Source organism: Idiotropiscis lumnitzeri, chromosome 20 (assembly GCF_059441095.1).
Source record: "Idiotropiscis lumnitzeri isolate Australia: NSW breed Sydney's pygmy pipehorse chromosome 20, RoL_Ilum_1.0, whole genome shotgun sequence".
Classification (NCBI taxonomy): domain Eukaryota; kingdom Metazoa; phylum Chordata; class Actinopteri; order Syngnathiformes; family Syngnathidae; genus Idiotropiscis; species Idiotropiscis lumnitzeri.
In genome coordinates, this window is record NC_142410.1 from 3,647,109 (window position 1) to 3,674,915 (window position 27,807).

Genomic DNA, 27,807 nt, shown 5'->3' on the forward strand with positions numbered 1-27,807 from the left:
CCAAAATGCATTTCAACTGACTGACTGATCAGAATTATTCAATAGACATTTTTAAAATTCACTGGACTTCTTCTTCCTTAGTGTTATGGACATATTCCAAGATGGCAATGCCATGATTCATTAAACTCAAATTGCGAACAAGTGTTCCAGGAGGCATGAGATGTTATTTTCACACATGAATTATCAGCACAGAGTCCAGAGCCAACCTTATTGAGGATCTTTGGCATGTTGGATTTGACTTTATGACTTCATTATTGTGAAAAGGAATGTAGCTCTGGATGGGGATGTGTTTTTAAACTGTGTAACCTTGTCAAAATGGTCATATGGCAGCACTGCGGTGAAAGCTCTAGAGCAGGCGTAGGCAAACTACCGCCCAGGGGCCACATGTGGCCCGTTGAACGTTTTAATCCGGCTCGCCGAACTTGAAAAAAATTAAATGAATAAGCCTTGTTAATGTTTTATTTTCTAAACACTATGTTTTTTAAAGACATATATTATTGAAATGCTTTTCTTCACTTTCATTTAAAATTAAATGTATTTTTTTTCTCCTTTGAGGTGAGGTTACCAAAACACTCCTTCCATCTGCTCCTGGTCCGGCACCTCTGTCAAATTTTATAACCCATTGTGGCCCGCCAATCAAAAAGTTTGCCCACCCCTGCTCTAGAGAGTCCTTTTGCTTTATTTTCATTTTATTACTGTTTTTCTATACCAGACTGAGAACAAGACCCAAATTTTTAGAGGTACTTGAAAGTCATTTGTAGATTTTCATTTTACTCACCACTAATCATTTTCCATGTTACTTATCCTAGTTTGCACCAAGATCTTCCATCCTGTTCCTCAAGGGCCACTGTCCTGCCTGTTTTCCATCACACCCTGCTGCACAACACATCTGATTCAAATGATCTGGATCATTATCGAGCTTCTGCAGACCTTGCTGATAATCTGATCATTTAAATCAGGTGTGTTGCAGCAGGGCGAGATGGAAAACAGGCAGGACCCTCAAGGAATAGGATTGAGGACCCCGTGCACTAAGGTTTCAATTAGTTTTGATTGTGTCAATGTGTAGTAAAAACATTGCATTCTGAAACAAGTCAGATGGGAGGCAAAGAGAAAGCTAAGAACCCAACTGTGATAAGAGTTTAATTTTGCGATTTACCTTTAAATAGGCGACTAGCTAAACGATAGAAGATTTCTTTGAACTTACCTGTCAAAGATACCAAAAAGTGATGCGGATAACAGTTCCATTCTCCCCACAGAGACTTTGTGGAAGAGAAACTCGGGGGCAAGTATGTGATTGGCAGATCTCTGGACTTGGCAGTGTCCTTTGAAGAGACAAGTCCGACGACGCCCATGTTCTTCATCCTCTCTCCTGGAGTTGATCCTTTGAAGGATGTGGAGAAACACGGTAATGCTCGTGCTGTTTTATCTTTAATAAGCCGTAAAATTCCTCCTCACAGCATGTGGGGCTTTATCAGAGCGTACATACTGTGACACAGCTGCCATGTCTTCATATTGTGATAAACGTGAGATTTTTGTGAAGCAGACTATTGAAGTGAAGTGCAGGCGTACTTCGTTCGCTACTCTATTTGCAACTCCATAAGATTATCAGTGAGAACAGCAGTGGTTCCATCACATTTGCCCTGTGTCTTTTCTTTTCTATAAACCATCACGGCCGTCAGACTGGGTAGATTGAAGGGATTTATGAGATGACGCTAATGGTGGAATAGGGCCAGCAGAAAGTAAATGCCATTTGCTTCAGAATTGCTTTATAGTTCTGAATTACGTGGGTGGGCTTTATGGCCATTTTTTGGCTGAGGTTGTACTGACATGGAATATGGTGCCTTAGAAGCAACACTTTTTTGGATTGGCTGCCAAATAATGTAATGCTTCATGGGGTGTTCACAATGCACAATAATCAACCATTGCCCCCCCCATCCTACGAGAGCTGTCCTTATGTCTGCTGATGTTTGTATTACACTAATTCAACATGTTGATATCACAAGCTAGTGCTATTGGATTTGACTTCCTTACTCTGCAACATCCTCAAAGCCACTGTTAAACAAACAAATCCATATCAGATTGAATCAGCTCGAGATGAAGCAAACAGACCTTGAACCTTCATCGAATCCTTTCCTAATATGATAACAGGAAGGATTTCTTCTGGAACTTGTCAGTAAGAGGTTTGCTAATTGAATATCAGAAGCCTCATGCTGAGTGGATCAAAGCTGCAGGTTATCATATCATTGCGATAGAAAAGAGCACAGTGGTTAACTTGGAACAGTCACAGAAGTACACGCCACAATGGCATGTTTTTATTACAGCGACTGGCGGCTTTAATCATTGCCATTTTCATTTCGAATATCCTGCCACTGATTAAATGATTTTGGCCCCAGTAGGGGGCTCCTATTTTTTTTGAGATAGCGAGGAGACTCACTATCTGTCTGCTGGTAGGTCGACGTTGTAATGCCACAAAACTAATTGTGTTGTTCAATCTCAACGACACAGGTAAGAAGCCATTTACTTTCTGCCTAAATTAAAGTTTTTAATGTCTTACTGGGAGTTAGATTAGAAGCTCAATTTCACTGCCATGTTGGGGTGGTTATTGTCAGCGCACCCTGGCAGCTTCCACAAGAAGTGAACATGATTTTTAATTTTTAATTTATTTTTTAATTTTTTTTACACACTATTTATTACGCTCTTCCTAAAGCGTGACTTTTGTTGCGGTAATTGGAGAAAGTTGCTTATTACCTTCTTGGATTAGTGGGATCTCAGGTCTACCTACCAATTTACAATACATGTTGCTGTGTGTTTTTTTCTTTTCAGGAAAGAAGCTTGGTTTCACATTTGACAACATGAACTTCCACAATGTGTCTCTGGGGCAAGGTCAGGAGGCTATGGCGGAACAAGCCCTTGACTTGGCAGCTAAAAATGGCCATTGGGTTATTTTGCAGGTACAGTATGCCATCAATATTCAATATGTTATTTAAACTACTGTCTGTGCCATGTTGGCCAAATCAGGTCAGCTGTGTTCACGCCCACAACGGCGCAAAATGCCCTATTTTTTTAATCATCCACTCTGCGCCTGCTTGTTCGCACCTGCCAAAATACCAACACAAGCTCCAACCTACCATAGTTTCGGGACTAAAAGGCGCACATGCATATAAGTTGCAGCAAATTTCTTCGGGGGAAAAAAAAACGATATAAACGCCGCACCACCCTATAAGCCGCAGTTTTCTATGTTGCAAAAAATTATTTGTTTACTGCATGTACAGAACGATTTTGTACTGTGAATGCACATTAAGGTACATGAACAGATTCTTAAAACAGTGCCATTTAACACGGCAACAACTTTGCTAATTAAAAAAGAATAGACCCAAGAGAAAAAAAACAAATCTAGATTTATTTTGCGTATATTTTATAGAGAGCCCCTACCGGTGAAAGAAGAATCTGCAGAAAAGCTGCACCGTTGTATTAGCCACTTGGTTCAAAATCTAGGAAAAATTAGCGGCTTATAGCCTGGAAAATACGATACCTTGGCGCAGATATGGCCATGCCTCACACTAGACTTGTACTCGGAATGAAAATAGACGCATGAATGTTAACATCTGCAGCGATGTAGTCAGCTATGTGGGTTCATTAGTTCATGTGGTACAGAAAAAGTCGGCACATGGAGCAGAAAGCAAATATACATCTGGAGTGGAGAGAAAAAAAAAGTCTACACACCCCTGCTCAAATGCAATGTTTTTGTTTTTTTGAATTTTTTTTTAAAGACCATTTCAAAATATGTTCCATCATCATACATACATACATAAATAAAAAATATGTGAAATCCACAATTCTCCATTCCACATCCACATATGTACTGTGCATAGAGAGGTACGTACATATGTTTGTACATATAGAAATATGTAAGTAAGGTGTACATTATACAAAAAGTAGATGCTTTCCTGTCATATTAATCCACACTTAATTAATTGTATTATCTTGTTGCAGTGCAAAGCATACATGATGCCATTCCCTTTGTCACTCGTTCATCTGCATGTAAAAGTGAATGAAATTCTCTATGGGAATTATTTTCCTGGAAGAACCCGGCATTCAATACGAGTACAATAACTATAGCCACAGTATCTGTTCCCCTCTTATCAGGAGGGTAAGACTCACGTTTGCATTTTAAGTGGAAACCTTGGTGGAATTATAATGAGAAATATCGACGGATAACACCGCATGTCGACCAACCCCAACCCCCCACCCCTACTTTTCTTTTAATACTGTATATATTTATATGCACAGATGGTAGAAGAGGAGAAAAAAATATGGGATGCCCCCACTCTCCACTCTAGAAGGATAGCAAAGACAAGCAGTTGTTTTAATTACCTTTGCATAAGAATTAAGATCAATAGGCTTAAAAAGGGAATGTCCCCTTGGCAACAAACCACCCACTCGCTTTATCATCAACTATCTGTCTGCCTGCTGAGAGCTAGATCCATGGCACTGGCTAGAAGAGAGGAAAAACATGCAGGGTGTCATTATCTCACATTTTTTTTAACCAGTTGTATCTCCTGATATTCAATTCACCTTGTTTTTCCACGTATTGTATTTCGATTCCCAAACCCACGCCCACACACATGATTTTGATTCTTTATCTCCAATCAGCTATATCTCCATTCCTTAACAAGTGTCGACCCCCCCCCCCTCTCTCTCATTTTGCACTTTTCTCACCTGCTGCCAGGCACAGGTCCATCAGGGCAGTGCTGGGGCATCGCCTGGTTACCCTTCAACATTTGGGTAATTATACAGCAGAAGGCCAGCTCCTGCTGAGATGGGCCAGAGAGACAGAGAGGCAGAAGCCTTGAAAGCAACCTAATGGGGGTTGAGTAGCAGGGGGGAGTGATGGGGAGGCAATCAGTCCAGCAGATTGTAGCTGAATATTCTACATAGGCCAGTCAGTGGGAATCAAGTGGCCTAAACTGGACAGATTTTTTTTTTTTTTTTTTTTGCACATTTATTGCTAAATCCACCCCATTAGCAGGCAGGATCGAGAAAGAGGTGGAGATAAGGAGAGGAAAATACCAAAAAGTTATTTGGATCATCAACAAACATGTGGTTGCCCCAACAACGCAAAGTGATTTTCTCATTGCTAACTTATTTGTGTTTGATGATGTGCTCTGAACACAAATTTGTTGATGAAGTGCTGCCTCCAAGAGTGAAAATAAAATTAATTCGATGACTTTCTGCACTTGGTTCACACTAATATTCAGACATTCCGGGTTAAAAAAAACATATGGGGCTTTTGAGAGTCATTAAATGTCTTTAAATGAAACACAAGGTGCTGCTTTCTCAAAAACATGTTAACAAAATTGAATTTAGCCTAAGATGCCAGTCATTCTGACACCTCTTCCATTGGGTCCACAATCCAGTTTGCCCCGTCCAGCACCCATATCTTTACGACTGTGACCCTGCAGGGCAGCATCCTCAGTGCTGGAGCTCAGCTGTGCAGTTATCCATAGCATGTCTGCTGAGCCAATCCTCACCTGCATACATTCCACTTTTGCCTTTATGTGCTCTTCGCTTGTGTGATGAGCAGTTGGAACCACCATTTTGCGTTCCCTCGGGTTGCATTGTATAGCAATGCATCAAAAGGCTCGCCAGCTGTGGCCGTGCCGTTGACGGGATTTAAAGATTCATTTTCTGTCAATAGATGACTGTTTGATTCAGCATTAAGAGGAGGTGAGAACAAAAGTGGACCTGAACTTTACTTTAATTTGAAAGCGATAAAATAGAGGCTGCTCCTGTTGTTGTTTTTTTTTTGTTTTTGTTTTTTTTTTTAGTCAGGCCCGCAAGTGCATCTGTCTTTCTTCACTTGTACAACTCTGTGGCCAGAGGATGAATGGTTTCATTACTCTTACAAATTGTGATGCCCTCTCTCACTCCTTCGGTTGACGTCTTTATTGCTCGACTATTTACATGCCAAGAGGAAGGGGTTGTTCTCAAGCCTGATGAAAAAGTGCTCGAATTTAGACTTCTAATTTGTATACCCATTCATTATTCTCTCGAGAGAAAACTTTGTCTTCTACCGCTATTGTCCCTGACACTTCTCTCTCATAATATACTCTAACTTTACGCTACCCCCCTTTTGTTCAATGTCTCCCAAAAATCTGAAAAACTGGCATTCCTTTCTGTCGTGTCCCGTGGCTCGGAAAAAGGGCTAACTTCAGCCATCATAAGGAAGATTAAATATGAAGAGCAAATGGAAATGAGAAAGTAAAGAGGCTTATGAATTAATGACTGGAGTTATTAGTGCTGTAATTAGATTTAGGGAATGGGCAGTGCTGCATGGTTAAATGTGTTGGGAGGTGGGTGTGGGGGCACGGCTGACTGCTTATCATTCACGGGATGTCCTGTAAGTGTCAAGACAGTTGAGATGGAAAATTGAGCTCATCCAAGCTTGTGTGATCGTACAAGTCAGCCCCGCTGCCCGGGCAGCGCTCGCAAGATGAATTTGCAGAAAAGTCAGGCTGAAGTATCAGCCGAGAACGGTTGCTTAATGTCAGCATCTTGAAAATTGGTTTCAAGTGCTGTGTACCATTTAATTTAGTGCCACTTCAAAGTCAGAGTGATAGTGGGGGTATAACAAATTTAATTTCTCCTTTTTTCTGCTACTTGTCATTATAAATCTAAATTACATGGGCAGTTTCATAAGCGAGAACCTTAAATAGTTATTTTGTGTTTTCTAAAAGTCAGTCATATCGCACTTTTGCCTTTTGAACTAGTATCTTGTTCCTTGTTTTCTTCTTGCCTCGCTCACTGTAGAATATCCACCTGGTGGCTCGCTGGCTTGGTACTCTGGAAAAACTTCTCGAGCAGCAAGCTGAGGGAAGTCATGAGAACTTCCGGGTTTTTGTTAGTGCTGAGCCTTCCTCCACCCCTGAGGGGCACATCATTCCACAGGGCATCCTGGAGAACTCCATCAAGATTACCAACGAGCCACCAACGGGGATGCATGCCAACTTGCACAAGGCTTTGGACAACTTCAACCAGGTAAAACCATGTCATGGTTAGTCACATTTTTCTCATGCATGATTTTTGTTACTACAAAAGATTCAAATCATCCAGTAGGTCCGTGTCGTTGACCTTAGCCTACTAATCTTTCCTGTCAACGATTGAATATTAATATTTAGTTTATCTAGAGCGCACGAATTGAGAAAAGTGAAGCATCTCAACATAACATAATTCAACTTTTAATATAGTTTAGCTTTTCGACCATTTTTATACTCATGTCACTCTTTATATGTTTTCTATTATAAAATAGCAAATATTGAAGCCAAAATTTATTTTAAAAAAAATACCATTATTACAAAATTCCCATTTACTTTGATTAATTTGGCCCACAACATGAAATGCCGCATACTATTCTTAATCTGACAGATTCATACAAACCAGGGCTCATTTTGTTCATGGTAAAAATCTCGATCCATGTCAATATTGATCGATAGGTTGTTTGAATTTTTTGTAATATAGCTCGATCCTGTAACTTATGATCTCTGGTATTAGACAGGTGTGATAGAAGTTTGGTTACCGTGTGCATGTATGATGTTGAGGGAATGCTGAGGAAGTTTGTATAAATGCTCAGACCCATTAAAAATTATAGGCCACTTTGCACACTTACAGTATATAGCACAACTACTCAATAGCATATGTGACACATTTTGCCGAAAGAGTAATAATTCAACCACGCAGATGCTTCATTTATTTCACGCAGCAATTGGGTGACATCATCTTTAGGAGACATCTCCATAAAATCAGGAGATCAAGGTGTGTTGCCTGAAATCCCCAAAATATTTCTACCTAATCCCGGCCTGCTGTGTTGGCAAAATGAGATGACAAATTGAAGACACATTTGTTTCAGTAATATGAACGACTACATAAAAAGATGGGATTTTGCAAAAATAAAATAAAAAATGAATAAATAATCCAAATTGGGCGTCATCTGCTGCAGTGTGAATGTAGCCTCACTCCTCATATGTACAATAAGAAAGCTAACTGAACCACACACAAGCAAAAAGTGACAAAGGTGGGGAAAAAATCCTTCTCAGGAAGAAACGGCGAACAGAACATAAGCTTTGTCGGGCGACGTCTCCCTCGGCCGACTGGGTTTGGATAGAGAAACAGAGTAGAGGGACATGCGTAGATAGACAAGAGAACAATGGGGACAATAACAGCCGTTGTATTGCCGAAGAGTAGAGTTGGCCACCTTGCTCCTCCTTCCACTACCTTACTTGCCTCTTCTGTAATTGCTTTCATGACCCTGTACCCTACTCTTTGAAGAGCCCGTAACGGGCATGGCAACATTTCCGGCCATGGCAAATGTGTTTGTGTGTGTGTGCGTGCGTGTGCGTGTGATATATATAGAGAGAGAGATATATATAGAGAGAGAGATGTATATAGATATATATAGAGAGAGAGAGATATATAGAGAGAGAGAGATATAGATATATAGAGAGAGAGATATATAGATATATATAGAGAGATATATATATAGATATAGAGAGAGAGAGATATATAGAGAGAGAGAGATATAGATATATAGAGAGAGAGATATATAGATATATATAGAGAGATATATATATAGATATAGAGAGAGAGAGATATATAGATATAGATATATATATAGAGAGAGATATATAGATAGAGAGAGAGAGATATATATATATAGATATAGAGAGAGATATATAGAGATATATATATATAGATATATATATAGATATAGAGAGAGAGACATAGATATATATATATAGATATAGATATAGATATAGATATAGGTATATATATATAGATATATATATAGAGAGAGAGAGAGAGCGATCAATTGTTTTATCATTTTGCAACAAATACAGTGTTTTGGTGCGCAAGTTAGTCCTCTGACTTGAGTCCCCCATTTCTGGAGTTAACCCGTAAGATTTAAATCAACTCACTAACGAAAAGGATGCACTGAAATGCACCCTGGCCCAAAAACTGACAAATACAAACCGAGCACTTTTTCTGTGATGTTTAGAATGAAACTCTGCGACAAGTTTAATAATGCCGAGAGAGACCGAGTACAGCCTTACCAGCCTCAGAGCTTCTATTAACTGTCATATACAATATAAAGATACAGAATATATGCATAATAATCCAAAACTGACTATTTAATAATATTGTCCAATTTTTGTAGTATTGCATATCATTTACATTCCATTTGACAGTTCTGGGTTTAAAATCATGAGGAATATTTAATGATTTTCCGGTTCGTTTGTGAGTATAATTAATATTTTAGGTCACGATGGCGTACACTGCCCTTCCTTAGCGTATTTACTTTTTGCTGAGAGTGGCAGGTGACGCACCATATGCCAGTTTTCATTCCAATTTTGCCCTCAAGATGCCAATTTACCAAAATGAAACCTTGAGCAGATGGCTTGTTCGCTCAACCTGGAACAGTTCGTACCCATGGTGGACAGATGTGAACGTGGCACTCGCGAGCAATAAATTCTCTGTTTGTTTTGTATAGTAATGTGACCAGCTAATTCCTGGAACACATTTCCTTCATAGTACTGAGTGCACTTTATTACCCGCTTCTTGTCCAATATCACAATCTTTAGCTTGTTTTTAATGACTATCCCCCTAACAAGGGTGAACCCTGCGGATTTTCATTTTATTCATCAAATTACAGGCAGGTCATGAATGCTGACGTTAATATCATATCTACATGGGCGCAAAGGTAGAATGCTGCCTTTATTGTCGTGCATGTATATTTGTAGCCAGTGTATCTGACTGTGTTATTTTTTCTCGAGTACACAGGTCATGAAAAGAAAGAGCTTTGCATCTCATTCAGCTGTGTTGAGCAAAGGGAGTATTGTGCAGAATGTTAATTAAAGCTCCAGAAGGAGTGTGTATGCAGTAGCGGTAGAAGTCAGTATGCTCTGTCGTTGTGGGCAAGCATGTGCATCGTAGGAGTCAGCTCCCCTGGGCACTGCGGCAGTGGCCCTCATCGTCACACTCCCCGTGACATACTGCTGGAATGAATAGAACCCAGCACCCTTGGTTCCATAGGCTTTATTGGCATGCTTATTTAACAGTCTCCACCAGAGATTACATTGCCATTCATGTTTTTTTATTAGCCTGTCTAGAATAATGATCTCAGGAGACAGATGGAGGCTTGAAGCGCCTGACAAGTTGTGACAATTAAAAGGCGATCCCATTGCCATTGCTTTTTGCCATCTACACACCCCACAAACTGTTAGTGGTTTGCACCTGCTGGTGACATGACTCAGGAATCTGACCGATGGTCTTTCTTTCACCAAGGAGATGATTATTTTTGACCTCATCAAGATGCATATGTTCAAAGTTGCTGTTCTGAGCAATTGAAACAAAAACTGCTCCCGTTTGCCGCCAAATTGTGTGCGTGAGAGGATCCGTTCAAATTAGGTTTGAATTCTTAATTTTAACATTATACGGTGAGTATTCTTTGATGGATTAATTTCTAATTAGTTAATTATTAAATAATGCATGGATTTTGAATTATCACGACCCTAAGTGAGGATAAACGGCTCCGATCATGGATGGATGGATAACATCTATGGCTGTCCCATGAAAGTATCTCTTTAGAATCAGTTTGCCGATTAATCATTCCATCGATTACTCCAGTAATCAGGTAGCTGAAGCAGCTGCCGGCTCGTGGCCACGTGGGTTACATTCCCATGTTCGAGTTCTCTCAAGCTCCTCTTTGCAGTAATTACAAAAAACATTTTTTATCCTTTTTCTGTCGAATGCAGTGTTTCTCAATTATTTGCTGTCACAAACCCAACAGAAGAAGAAAATATAAAGATTCCACGCACCCCAACTCTCCACTGGGATTATAAATTTGATCAGACATTGGCACAACTACCCCATTCCGCCGGTCCATCCTCCGTCCTCGTCCGTCTTCATCATTTTAAAGCGCTTCTCTCTATACATTTTGTCAGTCCACCCCCGACCTAAAAAAATAATACATACATAAACATTATTTAAAAGCCACAATAGCTAAATTTAGCCTTAAAAATGGATTTGTACAAACATTAGCCGTGTCGGACCAATAGCCGCAGGGTCACGTTATTAATTGAAGCATTATCTAAATCAGTTGTGCCCGACCACCGGACAACTTTGGATTGGGCCGCACATATAAAAGAAAAAAAAAAACTTTCAGTACTTCTGGTTTATTTATTATTCGAGGTTGACAAATATTTTAGTTTGAAAACTAGCTTCTCTCCGTTACATCCATCTTTGATCGATTCTCGACACACGCCATGATGCTAATTGTCTTGGTCCCATTATGCTAATATTAAACCCACAAGCTAGCAAAATCAGTCAAAAAATAAACAGACCTCATACGCAGACGCAAAATATCTGGTGAGCGGTTCTGGATAAAGCGTTATGGTAAGTTATATATGTTAATAAACGTGTTCTGTGGTGTAGAATTTTATGCTGATTTAAATTGTGATCATGAGGAGGTGTGAGGTTTTCATTGTAGCTTTTAATTCAAGTAAATTACAATATTTTGTTCTTTTTTTTTTTATAGGACACACTGGAAATGTGCGCACGGGAGAATGAGTTTAAAAGTATTCTCTTTGCACTCTGCTACTTCCACGCCGTGGTGGCAGAGAGGAGGAAGTTTGGTCCTCAAGGATGGAACCGCTCATATCCTTTTAACACTGGAGACCTCACAATTTCAATCAATGTCCTCTTCAACTACCTGGAGGCGAATCCCAAGGTGTGTTCTGTTTTGAATAAAAACATTTGAAGTCATTTGTGGTTGTTTGGGAAGACCGTACCAATTCGGCTACCGTGTGCTTGATTCATAGGTGCCCTATGATGATCTACGCTACCTCTTTGGTGAGATCATGTATGGGGGTCACATCACGGATGACTGGGACCGCCATCTATGCGGGACCTACCTTGAGGAGTTCATTAAGCCTGAGATGATGGAAGGAGACTTATGTCTAGCACCGGGTTTCCCTTTGCCTGGGAACTTGGACTACAACGGCTATCACCAGGTTAAGCAAACAGTGACTTTTATTGAGATGTTTTATTTCCACTCAAATTGTTGACGGAATTCAGAAAGACGTAACTGATTAGATTTTAAAAAAGTACTTGTAGCAGTCTATTTTGGGGGATTTCTCAGGTCTACATGAGTCGATGTCTGGCTGAGAATATCCTCCAACACACTGTTTACGGCTGAGAATTACTCGGATTGAATTGTTAATCAGCTCCTTTTCCAAATGAGAGTGCCAAATCAATCGCAATAAAACTCCCAGATGGGTCCCTGAATTAACAGATTGTAGTTTTCTAAATATTTCTCGGAAGTAGAGTTACTTTTATCTGAGGAAAGGAACTCGCTAACAAACTTTTGAGTATGAATTCACGTAAGTTGTTGAATAAGAAAAGCCGTTTGTGATCTGGTGGTATAAACACACAAGCAGTGTTAATAGTAAAAAATTTCTTTCAGTGTCACTCAAAATGAAACATTTTTATCTGTGCAATTCAGGTGTTTTTTTTCCTGCTGTTGCATTGGAGTTAGTGGCAGTTACTTAATGACTTCTTTGTAACAATTTGAAGTTTTCTAAAATGTTACTTTAACAGTCAGCTACATTCGTGGAAACTGATTCCTGACTGGTTAGCACGATTGCCTCACAGTGCCGATTCCGATCATTTTTGATAGGTGCTCACTAATGATTATTTTAATTAAGAATTAATGTCTTTTGATTCATTCGACGCAACACTCCACACAGGCTGGGCTCTAGTTGGCTTGGGCTGCCAAGTATTAGCCGTGGTTTAATCAATTTTTGTGATCAGCAATGAAGGGCATTGATTACTCAAGCTGAGTTAAATCCCGACCAGGCACTGTATGAAGAAATAAAACATTGAAATCACACTATTTAGTAGTGATGGGGAAAATTAAGCTTCGTGAAGCATTTGTGATATTTTTTACTCCTTGAGATGGTGCTCGTGGTTTAAAGATGAAGGCTAGTGCAATGGAAATGTATTACATCTCCACTGGATCTTTAAATTAAGTCAAAGTCAAAAATATCACAAGTGCTTCATGAAGCTTCATTTTCCCATCGCTACAATTTAGGTCCCTTTATGTATTTTATATCCTACTGTCTAACCAGCTCTTCAGATCATTTCAGAAAGAAATTTTGACAGATGCAGGCTTCATAAACTTACTGCCTCACCTCCGCCCACCTCACCTTGCCTGCTATATGATGTGATATATCTCTGAGCATAAACCCTAAATGACAGAGTCAAGTCAGAATTGAGCCAGGTCATTGTGTCAACTGTTGCCGCACACAATAAAGACTCTATAAAAATACAATTTATTTATGATACACCTGACAGGCCGTCCACTGCTTCACAGCCATCTGGAGCTAACTTCTTGGGCTGTATATTTGAAAGAGACACAGGACAGGAAAGGATTGACTCAGCAATTTTTGCTTTCATTTTTCTAAATATACAGGTCTATGCAATCAGCAAATAAGTCGAACAAGCAATCTGACAACAAAGTGTTTGTCCGTTTCAAAAGAATATGATTAAAAACTGAGAGCTCAGAGTTGAGTTTTTTTGTTTCATGTCATGTCCAACAAAAAAGCATTGATCATCATGGACCAGCAGATGGAAAATGCCTTTTTCCTTGCCTCATTAGCAGCTTGTCAAGGGTTTCAGATTTTATTTGTTTCTTGTCTTCCCTTGTCAGCAATAGTTAAGAGAAAACACCTGAGTCAAAGGAAAAGTATGATCTTTGTAACTAGTGCAGTCTGTTCTTGTAAGACAGTATAATTATATTCTGTTCAAGGGAAAAAAATTGAGAAGTTTCCTATTTGAATGTTGACGGGGAAGTCAAATTAATAAGATTCTGGAATTATCTGCCATGTAGTACAATAGGAAACTCAAACATGGATTTATTGTCCTCCAGTATATTGACGACACATTACCTGCCGAGTCGCCTTATCTGTACGGCCTTCATCCCAATGCTGAGATTGGCTTTCTCACACAAACCTCCGAGAAGCTTTTCCGCACCATACTGGAAATGCAGCCCAGGGATGGAGGAGTCGGTGAAGGAGCAGGAATGACACGAGAGGAAAAGGTAAACACGATTAATTATTGTTAGAACTGCTGCATGGGGAGATGAGATGTGTTGTGAGTTGACAACATTGTCACATTAGATGATAATGAAATCAGTCTGTTGCTCATAGTTAACAAAGGAAGAAGAAATCTTCAAATCCGGTAAAATTCCTCACTGTTATCAAGTGATGGGGAAAATGAATCTTCATGAATCACTTTTTTTACTCCTCTAAATGGTCCTCTTTGTTTAAAGATAAAGAAAAGAAATGTGATTACATTTCCACTGCATCTTTAAATGAACGTGCCATCTAGTGGAGTGCTTCATGAAGCTTCATTTGTCCTGCACTACATTGTGTAATATTTAGCTAACCACTGGACTGGTAATATTAAGATGCTAAAAAAAAGTAAAAATCTATTTGACAAGTGACAAAATTCAAATACACTTGAAGGTAATATTTACTGACTATTATGTCATCGATCCCATCTTCAAGTCCTTATTACGACAATGTAATTAGCATCTAATAATCATTAGCCTACTGGATAAAGATGTAGTCATGCAAATCTTTTTGCACCAATTATTTATTTATATTTGTATGCTTTTTTTTAATTATTTTTTTTATTATTTATATGAATACTTGATTCAAATAGGCCCCCGGGCCTTGATTTTGACACACAGGTGTCAAAATCAAGGCCCGGGGGCCAGATCTGGCCCGCAACCTCATTTTATGTGGCCCGCGAAAGGCAAATGATGTGCTTCAATTTTCTGTTTCTTCACTTTGAATAACATGGAGATCTAAGATATTGACATTTATTTGTTACCAATTCTCCCCTTTTAAAATAAATTGAAGAATTGTTGAACAAGCAATTACTTACTGGCTTCTGACTTCAAAACTGGCTTTCCATCAATTTGTTGTGTGTATGTGGTCACGTAAGGTGATCATATATTTATATGGGTTCACAGTCATAACGGCCTCTGGGGGAAACCAGAACGACGATGAGCCCGTTCACAAAAATGAGTTTGACCCCCGTGACATGTTATCATATAAAATACATGTGTCGCTGGTGAATTTCATACCTTTTCACAAATCTTAACTCCCCACACCATCTTCATGGTAAACCTCCAGTCAATGTTTATCAATACTTTTTCAAACTTAGCAATGATCCCCTGTCCCTTCTTATTGAAGTATATAGGCCACGTTCATTTAATTTTTGATTGCAAAATTCAAGTGACGCATAAAACATCTCCTCGACATGACTTGCTTAGTCCACCCCTGTTGTGTGGAAGGCTTTAGGCAATAAAACTGTACCACGTAAACACAAGTACTGATTCTGATTTGAAGAGTCAAGCTGTCACCCTAAGCTCATATATAAAGCATGGTTCTCTACAAATGTGAATTTCATGCTCGATTCTGGGAAGTTGTACCTGGTCCTAAATGCAGGATGACAACAGGTGACACTTTCTATAGCGACTGCATTCTGAAGCTTGCTGGGGTTGACTTCACCCATCGCCTTTTGGGAGATTTCCCGGTCTACTTTTTGGTTGAGTGCAGCTATGAAGTCAATTTTATTTGCCCTGAAAAGCAATAGAGTGTGAAGAATTGCGCATTACCTGTTCTAATACAATGCAAACCCAAAGTCAGCTGGTTAGGCTGCAGATCACCCGTATCCCTCAACAGGATAAGAGTAGAAAATTAAACAAATAAGCTTTGAAGTCAAAGTCATGATATTTTTTTTTTATTCCTCATGACAATTTATAAAAGTCCCACTCTGTTTGATCTTTTTCCCTCAAAAAACTTCACACTCATCTCAACATATAAACGCCAACGAGGACCTCTTTGTATTCCGTGAGCTCAGTAGCTGCCTAACTGCGATCAGATATTTGAACTGGAGAAATCCATAGTTATCATGACTGCATATCCTTTGTTTGACACCTACCAAAATCCACAAGCTGATTACTAATGCCAGTTGCCTTGAGAAAATGTTGACACAGACATTAGCTTTCATCACATATTCACAAAAATATCATATAAGCATTGATTTTTCTTAAGGGATTTGGCTGTTATTGATGGAGAAAAGCTGTCATTGCAAAAAAAATATCTTCGTAAATATTTATCGCCCTGTTTTGTTCAAATAAAAAAGTTTCTCAGTCAATTTGAATTCATACAACATCAGTCTTTTGGGAATGCTGTCTGTCCCCAGCGTTTAAAGCCTGGAGTAACTCCATCTAATTTAATTAAAATTAATTATTTCTTGAGGAAATAAAATGTACTTATCAAAATAACGTCCCATCGCTGTTCATATATTTCAAGGTGCGTACAATGCTGGAGGAGATCATTGAGAAACTCCCCGAGGAGTTTAACATGTCTGAGCTGCTCGGAAAGGCCGAGGAGAGGACTCCCTACCAGGTGGTGGCGGTGCAGGAATGTGAGCGCATGAATCTTCTCACCCAAGAAATCAAACGTTCGCTCAATGAGCTCAGCCTGGGTCTCAAGGTGAGATAATTAAAATGGAGGCAGACATTAATTATTGATAGTTCTAATAAATAAACTCATTGCTGCAGCATTGGCAAACTGTGAGGAGCACTGTTGTTATGCATTTCATAGATTGAAAATCAGTGATTGCCTCCACCAAGGAGATGAGGTTTTCATTCAATGAGACACGCTATGTTTTGTTAATTACCACAAGAAAATGGCCTTGGCCTAATCGCGTGCCCTTTCACCATGTTTCATTAAAATCAGAGTCAGCATAATCCCACTGACAGAAAAAAAATGCCTTGTGTAATTAAGGCAAATGTAAAAAAAAAAAGAAACAACCGCAAACCTTTTTTTCCTAAAAAAATAAATAAATGAAAAAAAAAAAATAGTGAGCATCGCTACTGGCAAGACGGACTCAGACCTGACTTAGAAAATTGTCGATATAAAAAAAAAAAAAAACTCGTTAAATCTGATTGAGTCATGTAGGAACAACTAAATGAAAAGCAAAAAGCAGGGTGAAAAACGTGTAAAACCGTTTGTCAGGAGTTATGAGGATCTCTCAACATTATTAGCACCAATAAATCGGCTCAGTGGTTTAAAAGCCGTGGGGTCTATTGTACCAGCAAATGGAATCATATTTTGCCTTTATAGTAAAATAAACAAGCACTAGTAGAATATTAGCTGGCATGCCGGTCCATCGTGTTCATTTGACGTGAACGTGGATGAATGGGCAGGACAAGATTATTTTAAAGAACGGTTCCTGGCTCTAGTCTGACGTCGATAAATATCCCGACGCTTATCGTCCTCGTAAACCATTTTGTGACTGACACGCGTTGGTGTCAGCGATACATCACCGACAGCAACAATGGGTGAAGGACAACATTGTTGCCACACACGTTCAATCTCATTATTCCTGAGTGCCATTGTCGCTTTATTTATATTACAGATATTTCTTAATCTGTTCTGACATGCTTGCGCTTTCTATACTGGATGTATGACACATTACATGCATCCATGCAGGCTGTCATTCACGCTCGCATTCACACCATCACTGAGGGAGAACCATGTAAAGTGTCTTTGGGTGACACCCAAATGATTAAATTATCATTATTCAAAAATAAGAAACTGAAAGTGTGATCACAAAAACCATTGTCATATTTAGAAATTTCTCCCTTTTTTTTACCAATAAAAATAGACTTCAGAAACATGCTATGGCTAGCTGCTATTAGCATAAGGGCTAATTTACAGACCAACAAAGAGAACCTGCAATTTGGAACGTTTGGAGTAGATGTTGTTGGTCACGAGGAAAAGCACAGTCAACCACGACAATATTTTTTTCAAAATATTTTAAACTGAGTAGTTTCTGAACTGAGACATTTGCGAACCGAGGTCAAACTGTGTGAAAGCTATGTGTACTGTGGATAGTTAGTCAAAGAAAATGTGAGTAAAAGCAAACAGCCGCGACTTTACATTTTGATTTTAAAAGTTATAAGCAGCATTTCCTTCAAGTTTATTTTAGCTTTGTGTTATTGTGTAATTTGTCAGAATAGGTCTGGTTTGACATCCATCAGCAAAGTACAAAATATGTGTTGAATCATGTATGCTAGCTAATCATTTGAAATAATTAGTGGCCTTGGGGAAGAAGCCTGTAGACCAGGCGTGGGCAAACTACGGCCCAGGGGCCACATGCGGCCCGTTAAACGTTTTAATCCGACAAACTTTAAAAAAAATTAAATGAATAAACCTTGTTAATGCTTTATTTTCTAAATACTGTGGTGTGTCAAAGACATATATTTTATTGTAATGCTTTTATTTATTTTTTTCTCCGATGAGGTGAGGTTACCAAAACACTCCCCCCTCTGTCAAATTGTAGAACCCAATGTGGCCCGCCAATCAAAAAGTTTGCCCACCCTGGTGTAGACTATGTCCGTTTGCTGACTACTGTAACGTTTGTGCCGTTGTTTTACAACCTCGAAAAGAAATAACCTTTGGTAGCACAAGTGGCAGAAACGTATACCTCTTATGACTCCATTCCATTGTGCCCTCATCTACCTATGTAAAAATGTGATTATTGTCTTGTATTAATCCATTAGGGTGAACTAACCATGACCAGCGACATGGAGAACCTCCAGATTGCTATTTTCCTGGACATGGTACCAGAGACTTGGACCAAGCGTGCTTACCCGTCCATATGTGGCCTGGCTTTGTGGTTCTCTGACCTGCTAGCAAGGATCAAAGAACTGGATGCCTGGACAAGTGACTTTGCCTTACCTTGCGCAGTGTGGCTGACCGGCTTCTTCAACCCACAGTCCTTCCTCACCGCCATCATGCAAGCCATGGCTCGCAAGTACTTAACTGCAGGGATTGTTTGCACCGCTTGAATTTCTTGGTGTGAAACCGCGATTTCCATGTTTGGATGACAGGAATGAGTGGCCTTTGGATTGCATGAGTCTGCAATGCGATGTTACCAAGAAGAACCGTGAGGACTTAACGTCGCCACCGCGAGAAGGGGCTTATGTTCATGGGCTATACATGGAGGGTGCTCGCTGGGACACGCAGGTATTGCTGAAATTGTTTACTGATTTTTTTTCCTTTCTTTTTCTATCTTTCTGGGGATAAGTCTTTTGACATTTCTCCTTACGGCAACACAGAAATTCAAAATAGAAGAAACTATAGATTCCTTGTCATGCCCAAAATGGTTTCCATCAAATTTGAAGCACGGCATTGTCAATAATGCCTTTTGTAAGATTAATAATTAAGATCTTGAGGGCAAAGGGGGTCTATTGATTATTTTATTGATCATGAGGCACGGTGTTTACCTTGTACTGTTTGTACTTGGCTTCCGAACTCTAAACATGCAAGGCTGATGAGCTCATGGACACGGTGTGAATTCACCTTTCGATGCACCTTAAACTAACTCTCGAAATGAAGTTGGCGATGTCTTCCCTTTAGGGATCCTGCATTCCATTTGTGGCTTGATTTTCTACTTTGCATCCCACTTGCATTCAGCTGCAGCGCCTTACTCCGCTTCTCTCGGCTCTCTCTATCTAAGCATGCTACCTCTTTAAAGAATATGTTGCCTAGCTTTCAAGCTGCATCCCTGTAGACTTGTTAATTGGGGAATGTGCAGAGTGTGCACTTGAACACTTAGATCTCCCCTTAGTTGAGTGGTTCCTTTTTTCTTCATTAAAGTTAGAGACGCAGGCAAATAGACTCTCAGTTAGATGACTCGGGTCGCTTCTCGTTGCTGCTCTCGTCACTCCTTATCCACCGCGTTCCCTCCTCGCATCTCCAAAGGCCAGTCTTGCGCCAGTGTCGGGGAATAGGAGAGTAAGCTGTACGCCGACAAGGCAGAGATGTGTAGCAATAAAAGTCAAAGATTTATGATAAGCCTACTCATCAATATTTATGACGTTCACCTCTTATTCAAAGGGGTATCATACATAAAAGAAAGCTCGATACTGAATTTGATGTGCTCGAAGTGAATGTGATTTGAAATTCAGCCATGACATACCAAAGTTACAGTATATATATATTTTTTTGCTTTAGACACAAATAAAAGGTGGAAGACTTTCATATTAAAATACAAATTGCGTGTATTACGTTTTGATGTTAACATTATCAATTAAATCATTTTATTATGAGAACCTGATAGGACAGTGCACATTGACAATGTACATTTGCATCACTGAAGCTCACCTCAAGACTATACGTTATATTTAAGATAAATCCAAAATGCAGCCAAACATTGGATTAGCTAAAGTCATGAGGATGCAAAGCTTTGCCTCTGCCATGACACCCTTACTTTGATTCAACCTATCACAGATTTTGTCTGACATCATGGAGGTGGTTTGAAATTCATCAGAGGATGACGCATCACAAATTAAACTACTGGACACAAAAGAATGGAAAATAGATTTTTTAAAGAATAATGACTCAAGATGGGCTTTAATATGAATTACACATCACATAAACTTCATGAAGCTTCATATGTAGTGATAAATGATGATTGTTAAATAATGGTTTTTATACAAGCCACAATTATTTCTATAATTTCTGAAATTTTTTCTGCATTTGTTCCATTGCATCTTAGACAATTACAATGATGCTTTGATGCATATTTTTCACACCTCTATCACAAAAAACTAGTGGGAAATACATTTTTAATGAGCTGCATTGCAGTCATATAAGGCCATGCAATTCAACTTCATTGCAGTACTTCACTGACGACACACGTCCTGCTTTAAGATATCTCACATTTGTAAAATATTTACTATTTACCCAACATGGGCTTACTGGCGTTTAATGCTCCCTTAAAGTTTTACATCGTTTGCAGATTCAATTAAGGCTTTTGTCCTCCGACTTTACCAAAGTCATCAGGATTTACCGACAGCCCGGCAATCCTCTATGCATGCATGGTGAAACTTCCGTTTGTCAGGCACTAAATGTAGGAGGATTAATTAGCGAGACAGACCTCCTCGTTTCAGTGTGTTCAGTGGGTGTTTTTTTTTTTTTTGAGGCCGGGCATTTTGACTTTGTCTCAAACACTGCTGACTTTGAAACACACTTCAAGATTATGACAATGTTGTGTGCTCTGAATGTCCCACATGGCTCGTCGTGTCAACCAGGATTAGTCCCACATTTAAATGCAGCCTCAGTGGCAGGAAAAAAAAATAGAGAATTAACAAGCTTTCACTGCACTTTACACAAATTAATTACTTCCCTTAGCACTTTGACACATGTCAATCTGTGGTTTTCTGGTTTGTCATCCCCCTCCCATCTTTCTTCGTCAGACCGGCTTGATTGTGGACGCCCGGCTGAAAGAGCTCACTCCTATCATGCCAGTCATCTTCATCAGGGCCATCCCCATCGACAAACAGGAGAACAGGAACATATACCAGTGTCCGGTTTACAAGACCCGTCAAAGGGGGCCCACATATGTGTGGACCTTTAACCTGAAGACCAAAGAAAAGCCATCCAAGTGGACCTTGGCTGGAGTCGCTTTGCTTTTGCAGATCTAAAAGGATTCCAGGAGTTTTAATGTGAAGATGGTGGTAGTGACGGTAGAACAGGGTCAAGGATTGGCTCACATTTTCGCTGACGATACCGAATGACAATTATGTTTGTATTTTTTTTTTAAAAGAAAAAGGTCTCAAAGCTTTTCATGAATCTGTTGCTTTGTAAATGATTATTAAGTAAATTGACTAATGGTATGCGAAATTGGAAAATTATGTAATTGTTGTGATTTTTTTTTTTTAATGATCAACACGTAAATTTGCAAATGAATTGAAAGTCAGCGTCTTCTACTCACCTAGTTACATATTTTCAGTTTTACTCGTCTTCAACTCTCATTGATGTTTAAGAACTTGTGCTTTCTGATAAATGTCTGAATTCTATCAACAGATGCCATTTGTTGGAAATCAACATTGATTTTTTTTTTTCGCCTCATTCTCTATACCGCTTATCCTCTCTATTTTTGTAGTTCCAAAGATTTTTCTACACCAATAAAAAAAGAAAATGCCTTTCTGTTGCATGTTCATCTACTTTACAACACGACACGCGCTGGAAGGGAACGCCCCCACGCCCGTTGAGCAAAACATAACCAAAGACATGACACGACGGAACGGACCATGACATCTTCGAATCTCGATCTGAGTGCAAATCGGTTGGGATGAGAATCAACACCCCCAAATCGAAGGCAAAGGACTACAGTTGAAAAGGGTGCCCTCTCTGGGTTGAGGATGAGCTCCTGCCTCAATTTGAAGAGTTCAAGTATTTTGGGGTCTAGTTCACAAGTGAGGAACGAATGAAGAGGGAGATTGACACAGATTGGTACAGCGTTTGCAGAGACGTGGTTGTTGCATTGGTCTGTCGCGGTGCAGAAGATTTATCAGTTGATCTATGTACCCACCCTCACCTATGGTCACAAAATGTGGGTTGTAAGGTCAAGGTCATGAATACACGCGTACAAGATGAGTTTTGTTGGCCTGTCCTGACTCTAGGCTGGGAAGCTCGCTCATCCAGGAGAGGGATCGGAGTACAGATCACTTTTTGGACCTCTTAAAATGAACTGCACAGGATTTTATCATTTTACACGATACCACTCCCTCAATCGGCATATATTGTTTTACTGTGATAGCTCTATTTTCACTCTTCTTGCAGTCATTGGGACTACTATCATGCCACTCAATGTGAACAAGTCATTACAAGCAGCAACAAAAATAAACCCTTTAGCAAGTTTATTTTCTTACAAGCGTCACATTGCGCCCTGCAAGTATTTATTATTGTTCTTGTTTGTTTTTTTATGGCCAAACATTTAATAGAAAGAGTTAAGATGATTCTGCCAAAATGCACTCTGAAAATAGAGTATGACAAATTACAGAAGGACTCTGAGCAACTTGATTTAATGCCTTTTGTTTCTGCCATTGAGAAAAAATCATTAGTTTGACTACAAAGCACATAAATTGGGATGATGTTATAATATCTTGAGATTTTATCTTAATGTACACATTTGTATTCATGAGGAATGGTTTGACAGACTTTTACGTACATTTGGTTTGATTTTCATAAATGAATATGACATATTACTGTTTAATTGCCCATCATTCCCCGACCTACCGGGGTAAGCTCCCAATTGCACCTCTTCTGAGATCAAAGACTACACCAATCTTGCTATTCAGTCTTTCCCTCCTACAGTACAATGAAAGAAAAGACAATCTCTAAAGCAGCTCATGCAGATACATCCCTATACGATAGATACTGACGCACGTTTCTATTTCTTTTTCATCCAGAACTTGGAGCGCTTTAATAATGCACTCAGAGACAGGGAGGTGTGAAGGGGGTGGAACGGATGATACATGAGTGAGAATTGAAGTTGAACAACCATAATACAGATTCAAGTGGCATTATACTATTGACCTTCCGATTGCAGCCGAACAGACCTTTTGATTTTTTTAAACAGTTTGCACCAGGTGACTTTCATTTGGCAGAAAGAGATTCCCAACAGTATCACTAACTTGAACTAGAAACAATTACAAGGTCTTGTTGCGTGTGGGGTTGACAAGCTAGCTCAGGGTTCGACAACGTGACCCACAAATAGCCCCTATAGCGCCACAAGAGTATCCCCAAAATCTTTAGGCACTCTGAGATTTCTTAAAAAAAAAAAAAAAAAATTAACCAGCGTCTGAGGAGGATACATTGTCAATACCAGTGGCGGGCCGTGCACACCTTCAGTGAAGACCTACTTAGTCCGACCTGAATAAATACTACTCATCATACCATCATTTATGACACCACGGCTGGAGAAATAATATACAGAAACACTTACACAGTACTGATTGAGTGTTTAAAGGTCCGTCTTGAAAATGGCCTTGCAAGTGGATCTGCAATTAAATCCCATAATTCGGCCATTGTGGTTTAAAAACGGAAGAATATATTTTAGATTTTACAACCGTCGCCAGTTACGACTTCCGGATGTGTTGATTCCGCGTAGCACTGCCCCCTCATGAGTGGATATCCAATCACAAAACACGTTTATCACCTCCGGCAAGAAGGCTTTACTGTCATCAACTCATGATCTGATTGTCTATCAACTGTCAAAACCCCTTGAGACACAGAACAGACGCCTGCATGATTGTATCTGAAGGCCTCGGACGAATAGTGCATGCTACTGGAATCGTGAAATCTGCCTGGCAACACGAGCTAGCTGAATTCTAATTGGATAAAAACTCTCACCTAAAAATACAACACTTGGATATAATATGACATCAATTCGAAGAATATGATCATGATTTCTTGGTTATATTAAGATAGCAGAGAAGGCCTTGACCGCCCACCACTAGTCAATCCTGATTCAGTTTTTTTACAAACAAGGGCAGTCATCTCAGTTACCCAGTTTAATCTACAAACAGGGCACCACACCATTCCCACTTTCCTTACCGTTTCAGTAGTGCAAGCAAGGGTGCACGCTCTATCTTAGGAATCATATATTGACACATTCATGCGCCACCACCACTGCGGACCGCTGCATTGAAGTCCAAACGTGGGCGTGGTTTACAGGCCCCTTAATTTAGTCTTTGTTGCACATTTTAACAGTCAGGTGACGATTGTGTATTATTAAATGACATATTTCACACAATTTATGAGTGGACAATGTTATACATGTACATATATATTAAGATTTAATTAAGCTTTAAATTATATGTGCTTAAAATAAAATTAAGGTTTTATTTGTGTCACAAATCTCAATTCAATGTAATGTTCTATTAAGAAGAGTGGTTTGATTATTTTAGTTTTTTTTAAGCACATCGTGTAACAGGTGTGATGGTGTTTTGGCCGCCATTTGCATGTCTCACTGTGGTCCACGGAATCCTCAGGGAGTTTGTTTGAATGCTGAGACGCATAGAAAATTAGAGGGAACATTGCCGGTCTGTGTGGGTAGGTTTTCTGTAGACCTCAATTTAAGGCTTTCCTTCTTCCCTGCCCACACTTTGCAGTCCAAAAATGACAATGCATTCCTGGGAGAAATGGATGATGCTGTCCACAGAGTTAATGTGGTCCGTAAACAATTCCACTTTACAGGCTTTGATCGTAACCTCTTAAAGAGGAAATAGCTGATGCCAGATCTGAGACCTGCAGCTATTCGTTTCTTTTGTATTTTGTTTGTTGTCTTTTGTATTTAGTTCCCTGGCTTCTTTTAGTCCTTCAGTTGGTTCATTGCGTTGCCTTTTTATAAAAAAAATAACAACAAAAAAAACAAAAAAACATTGGCTTCTGTCAGTTGTCACATCTCCATGTCCTTGCTTGTTACTTTGAATCTTGTTTGTTGGCATTTTTCTTAATTTAGTACATTACTATACATGGTCATCTCTGATGAGTGTAAGGGTGGGGGACATTTTAAGCATCCGTATATACGTGCGACACATTTCTCTGTTGCTTGGTTACTGGTCAGTCCAGCAAAGCTACTAATGTGAATCCTAGAAAGACACTGCTGTTTATAAAGCACCCTCACCGAATTCAAATGTAATCTAAATGATAATGTTATAGATTAAATTTTACTTAACATTCTCATTTGGAAAATCCAGAACTGTTTAATCAGATCTGAATAAATTCTCAGCTGAAGAAAGAATATGAGGTGTGTCAGCAAGGTTCTGGTACAGCCATCACTCACATTCACATCTATGTACAATTTAGAGCAGGGGTCTTCAATCCTGTTCCTCGACGATCGGTGTCCTGCCTTTTTTCCCCCATCTCCCTGCTGCAACACACCAGATTCAAATGATCACGATTGTTATGTCGCTTCTGCAGACCTTGCTGATTATCTGATGATTTGGATAGGTAGAGGACACCAGCCCTCGAGGAACAGGATTGAGGACCCCTACCCTGGAGTATACCTCAGCTCTCTGTAGCCAGTCAACTTTTCCCCCCTCATGCTTTTATATGAATGTCCTCTGTCAGGTCGTCAAGAAATGAGCAGAGTGAGTGACTCATCACTGGCAATGACTAATGAATCCTCGAGTAAGACCAGGAAGCCAAACAGCAGTCTTCAATGGAATTGTCGTGGTCGAAGAAAGCAAGACAGTTGACATCCATTCATATAAATTGCATTGAAGAATGTTCCCCCAGAACTCCTTTGTTCAGTGCATGAGAAGAGGCAAAGTTTGTGTGACCATGTCAAAGACTCCTTAAGCAAGATGCCAACCCCTACTTCCTCCTGATGCTGTTTTATTAGTAGATGAATGAGGAGACGGTGTTGAAGCGCTTTGAGTACTTTATAAGTAGAAAAGTGCTCTAAAAGTGAAAGGCCATTTCCCATTTAATTATTTTGAGAACTTAGTAGCAAGTGTCCACTGAGATATTGGTTGATAATTTCAAATGCAAAACACGAAGATTAAGAGATTAATTCCAAGACACTTGTGAAGTGTCCGACACACCCTCTAAACTCCGCACCGCATTCAGCGAGGAGGAACGTGTGTGTGGTTAATGCTCTGCAGGCAGTCATTTTCATAATAAGCGTGCAAAGTGTTGATAAATGGCACAATCTTTCCTCGGTTCGTAATGCTAACGCTTTCTCCTCACTGCTCCCACCCAGAACAGTTGACCGTGACAAAACGGATGGATTAGGCCGCAATATTGGGACAATATAAGCAGCCCGGGGTTCTGCCAGTAGAGTCACTGCACTGCCGCTGTGCAGACCAGCAGCGCAAGGAGCTGCTTTTGGCTGCGACTGGTGCCGGAGGTAATTAGCTTTGACAGAGCTGATGAGTTGCTAATTAAATGTTTATCCGAATCTGGCATCTGTCGTAAAACAAATGTCTGTTAGCGGTCTACAATCAGTGGATTATCACAAATAGCTCCGTTTCGGTGCTGCACGTGTGGAGATAAACTGCAAGACAACGGTGGATTCCGAGTACTTTTTAGGCACTCGGGCAGAAACTAGTTGACTGCAAAAGCACTTACCGCATGCATGTTGGCAGATTCCCGCGCCTCATAATGGCACTGATTATCTCTTAGTCCACATTCAAGATGTCATTCTCTGAAAGTTTTATGTTTGGCTGTTGCAATTATTTTTTTTATTTTGGAATTTTGACATGCATGAAGATGTTATTTGAACTCACGGTTTCAAAATGTGTTTAAACAAAGTGAAATAAAGTTTGTATCATGAGGTGGGTAAACTCACTCGACTAGTGTTGCCGTTTTAGTGGAAGCACCAATTATTGACCTGTTGTTGTGTCAAAAGAGGATGTTGCTTGTATATGCCAGATTTGTTTTGTTGTCTCCAGAAGAATAGACCCAATGATGATTGATGACATTATTATAATGTGAATAATTACCGAATATGTTCGCGGACCAGCATGGACTCCAGCAAATCAATTTCTTCTTCTGCCATTTCAAAGATCCTGCATTTAAAAGGAATGAAAGGAGCTGCTTCGATTGGCAGCGAATCAAGACAGCTGTGTTCACACCCACAACGGTGAAAATTGGCGTTTCACTTCGCCTTACTTCATCTATCTGCGAAAATACCAACACCCAGTCTAACCTGCCCATGCATTGATTGCACAACATCAAAAGGGAGCCTTTAGAGTTTTTCTCAGTTGCTTTGGAACATTCCTGAATTTCTCAAAACTACAACAATTTTCACAAAACTTGTTCACATTAAAAAAGCAGTATCTCATTTCTCATGATGTTAGCATCATTTATTTAT

At 39.6% G+C, this 27,807-nt stretch overlaps 1 protein-coding gene across 1 annotated transcript in view; it reads left to right on the top strand.

Annotated features, from left to right (window-relative positions):
- The window catches only part of LOC148317141 (dynein axonemal heavy chain 9-like), a 40,789-nt gene extending 18,700 nt beyond the window's left edge, over positions 1-22,089 (top strand). Inside the window, exons 14-23 of the mRNA XM_088283822.1 lie at positions 1,257-1,405; positions 2,824-2,951; positions 6,811-7,038; positions 11,591-11,782; positions 11,874-12,065; positions 13,982-14,152; positions 16,440-16,622; positions 18,698-18,951; positions 19,028-19,163; positions 21,398-22,089. Of these exons, the coding sequence (XP_088139948.1) occupies positions 1,257-1,405; positions 2,824-2,951; positions 6,811-7,038; positions 11,591-11,782; positions 11,874-12,065; positions 13,982-14,152; positions 16,440-16,622; positions 18,698-18,951; positions 19,028-19,163; positions 21,398-21,625 (1,861 nt within the window). The 3' untranslated portion in view covers positions 21,626-22,089. The remainder of the gene's footprint in view (positions 1-1,256; positions 1,406-2,823; positions 2,952-6,810; positions 7,039-11,590; positions 11,783-11,873; positions 12,066-13,981; positions 14,153-16,439; positions 16,623-18,697; positions 18,952-19,027; positions 19,164-21,397) is intronic.
- Positions 22,090-27,807: the final 5,718 nt, after the last annotated feature.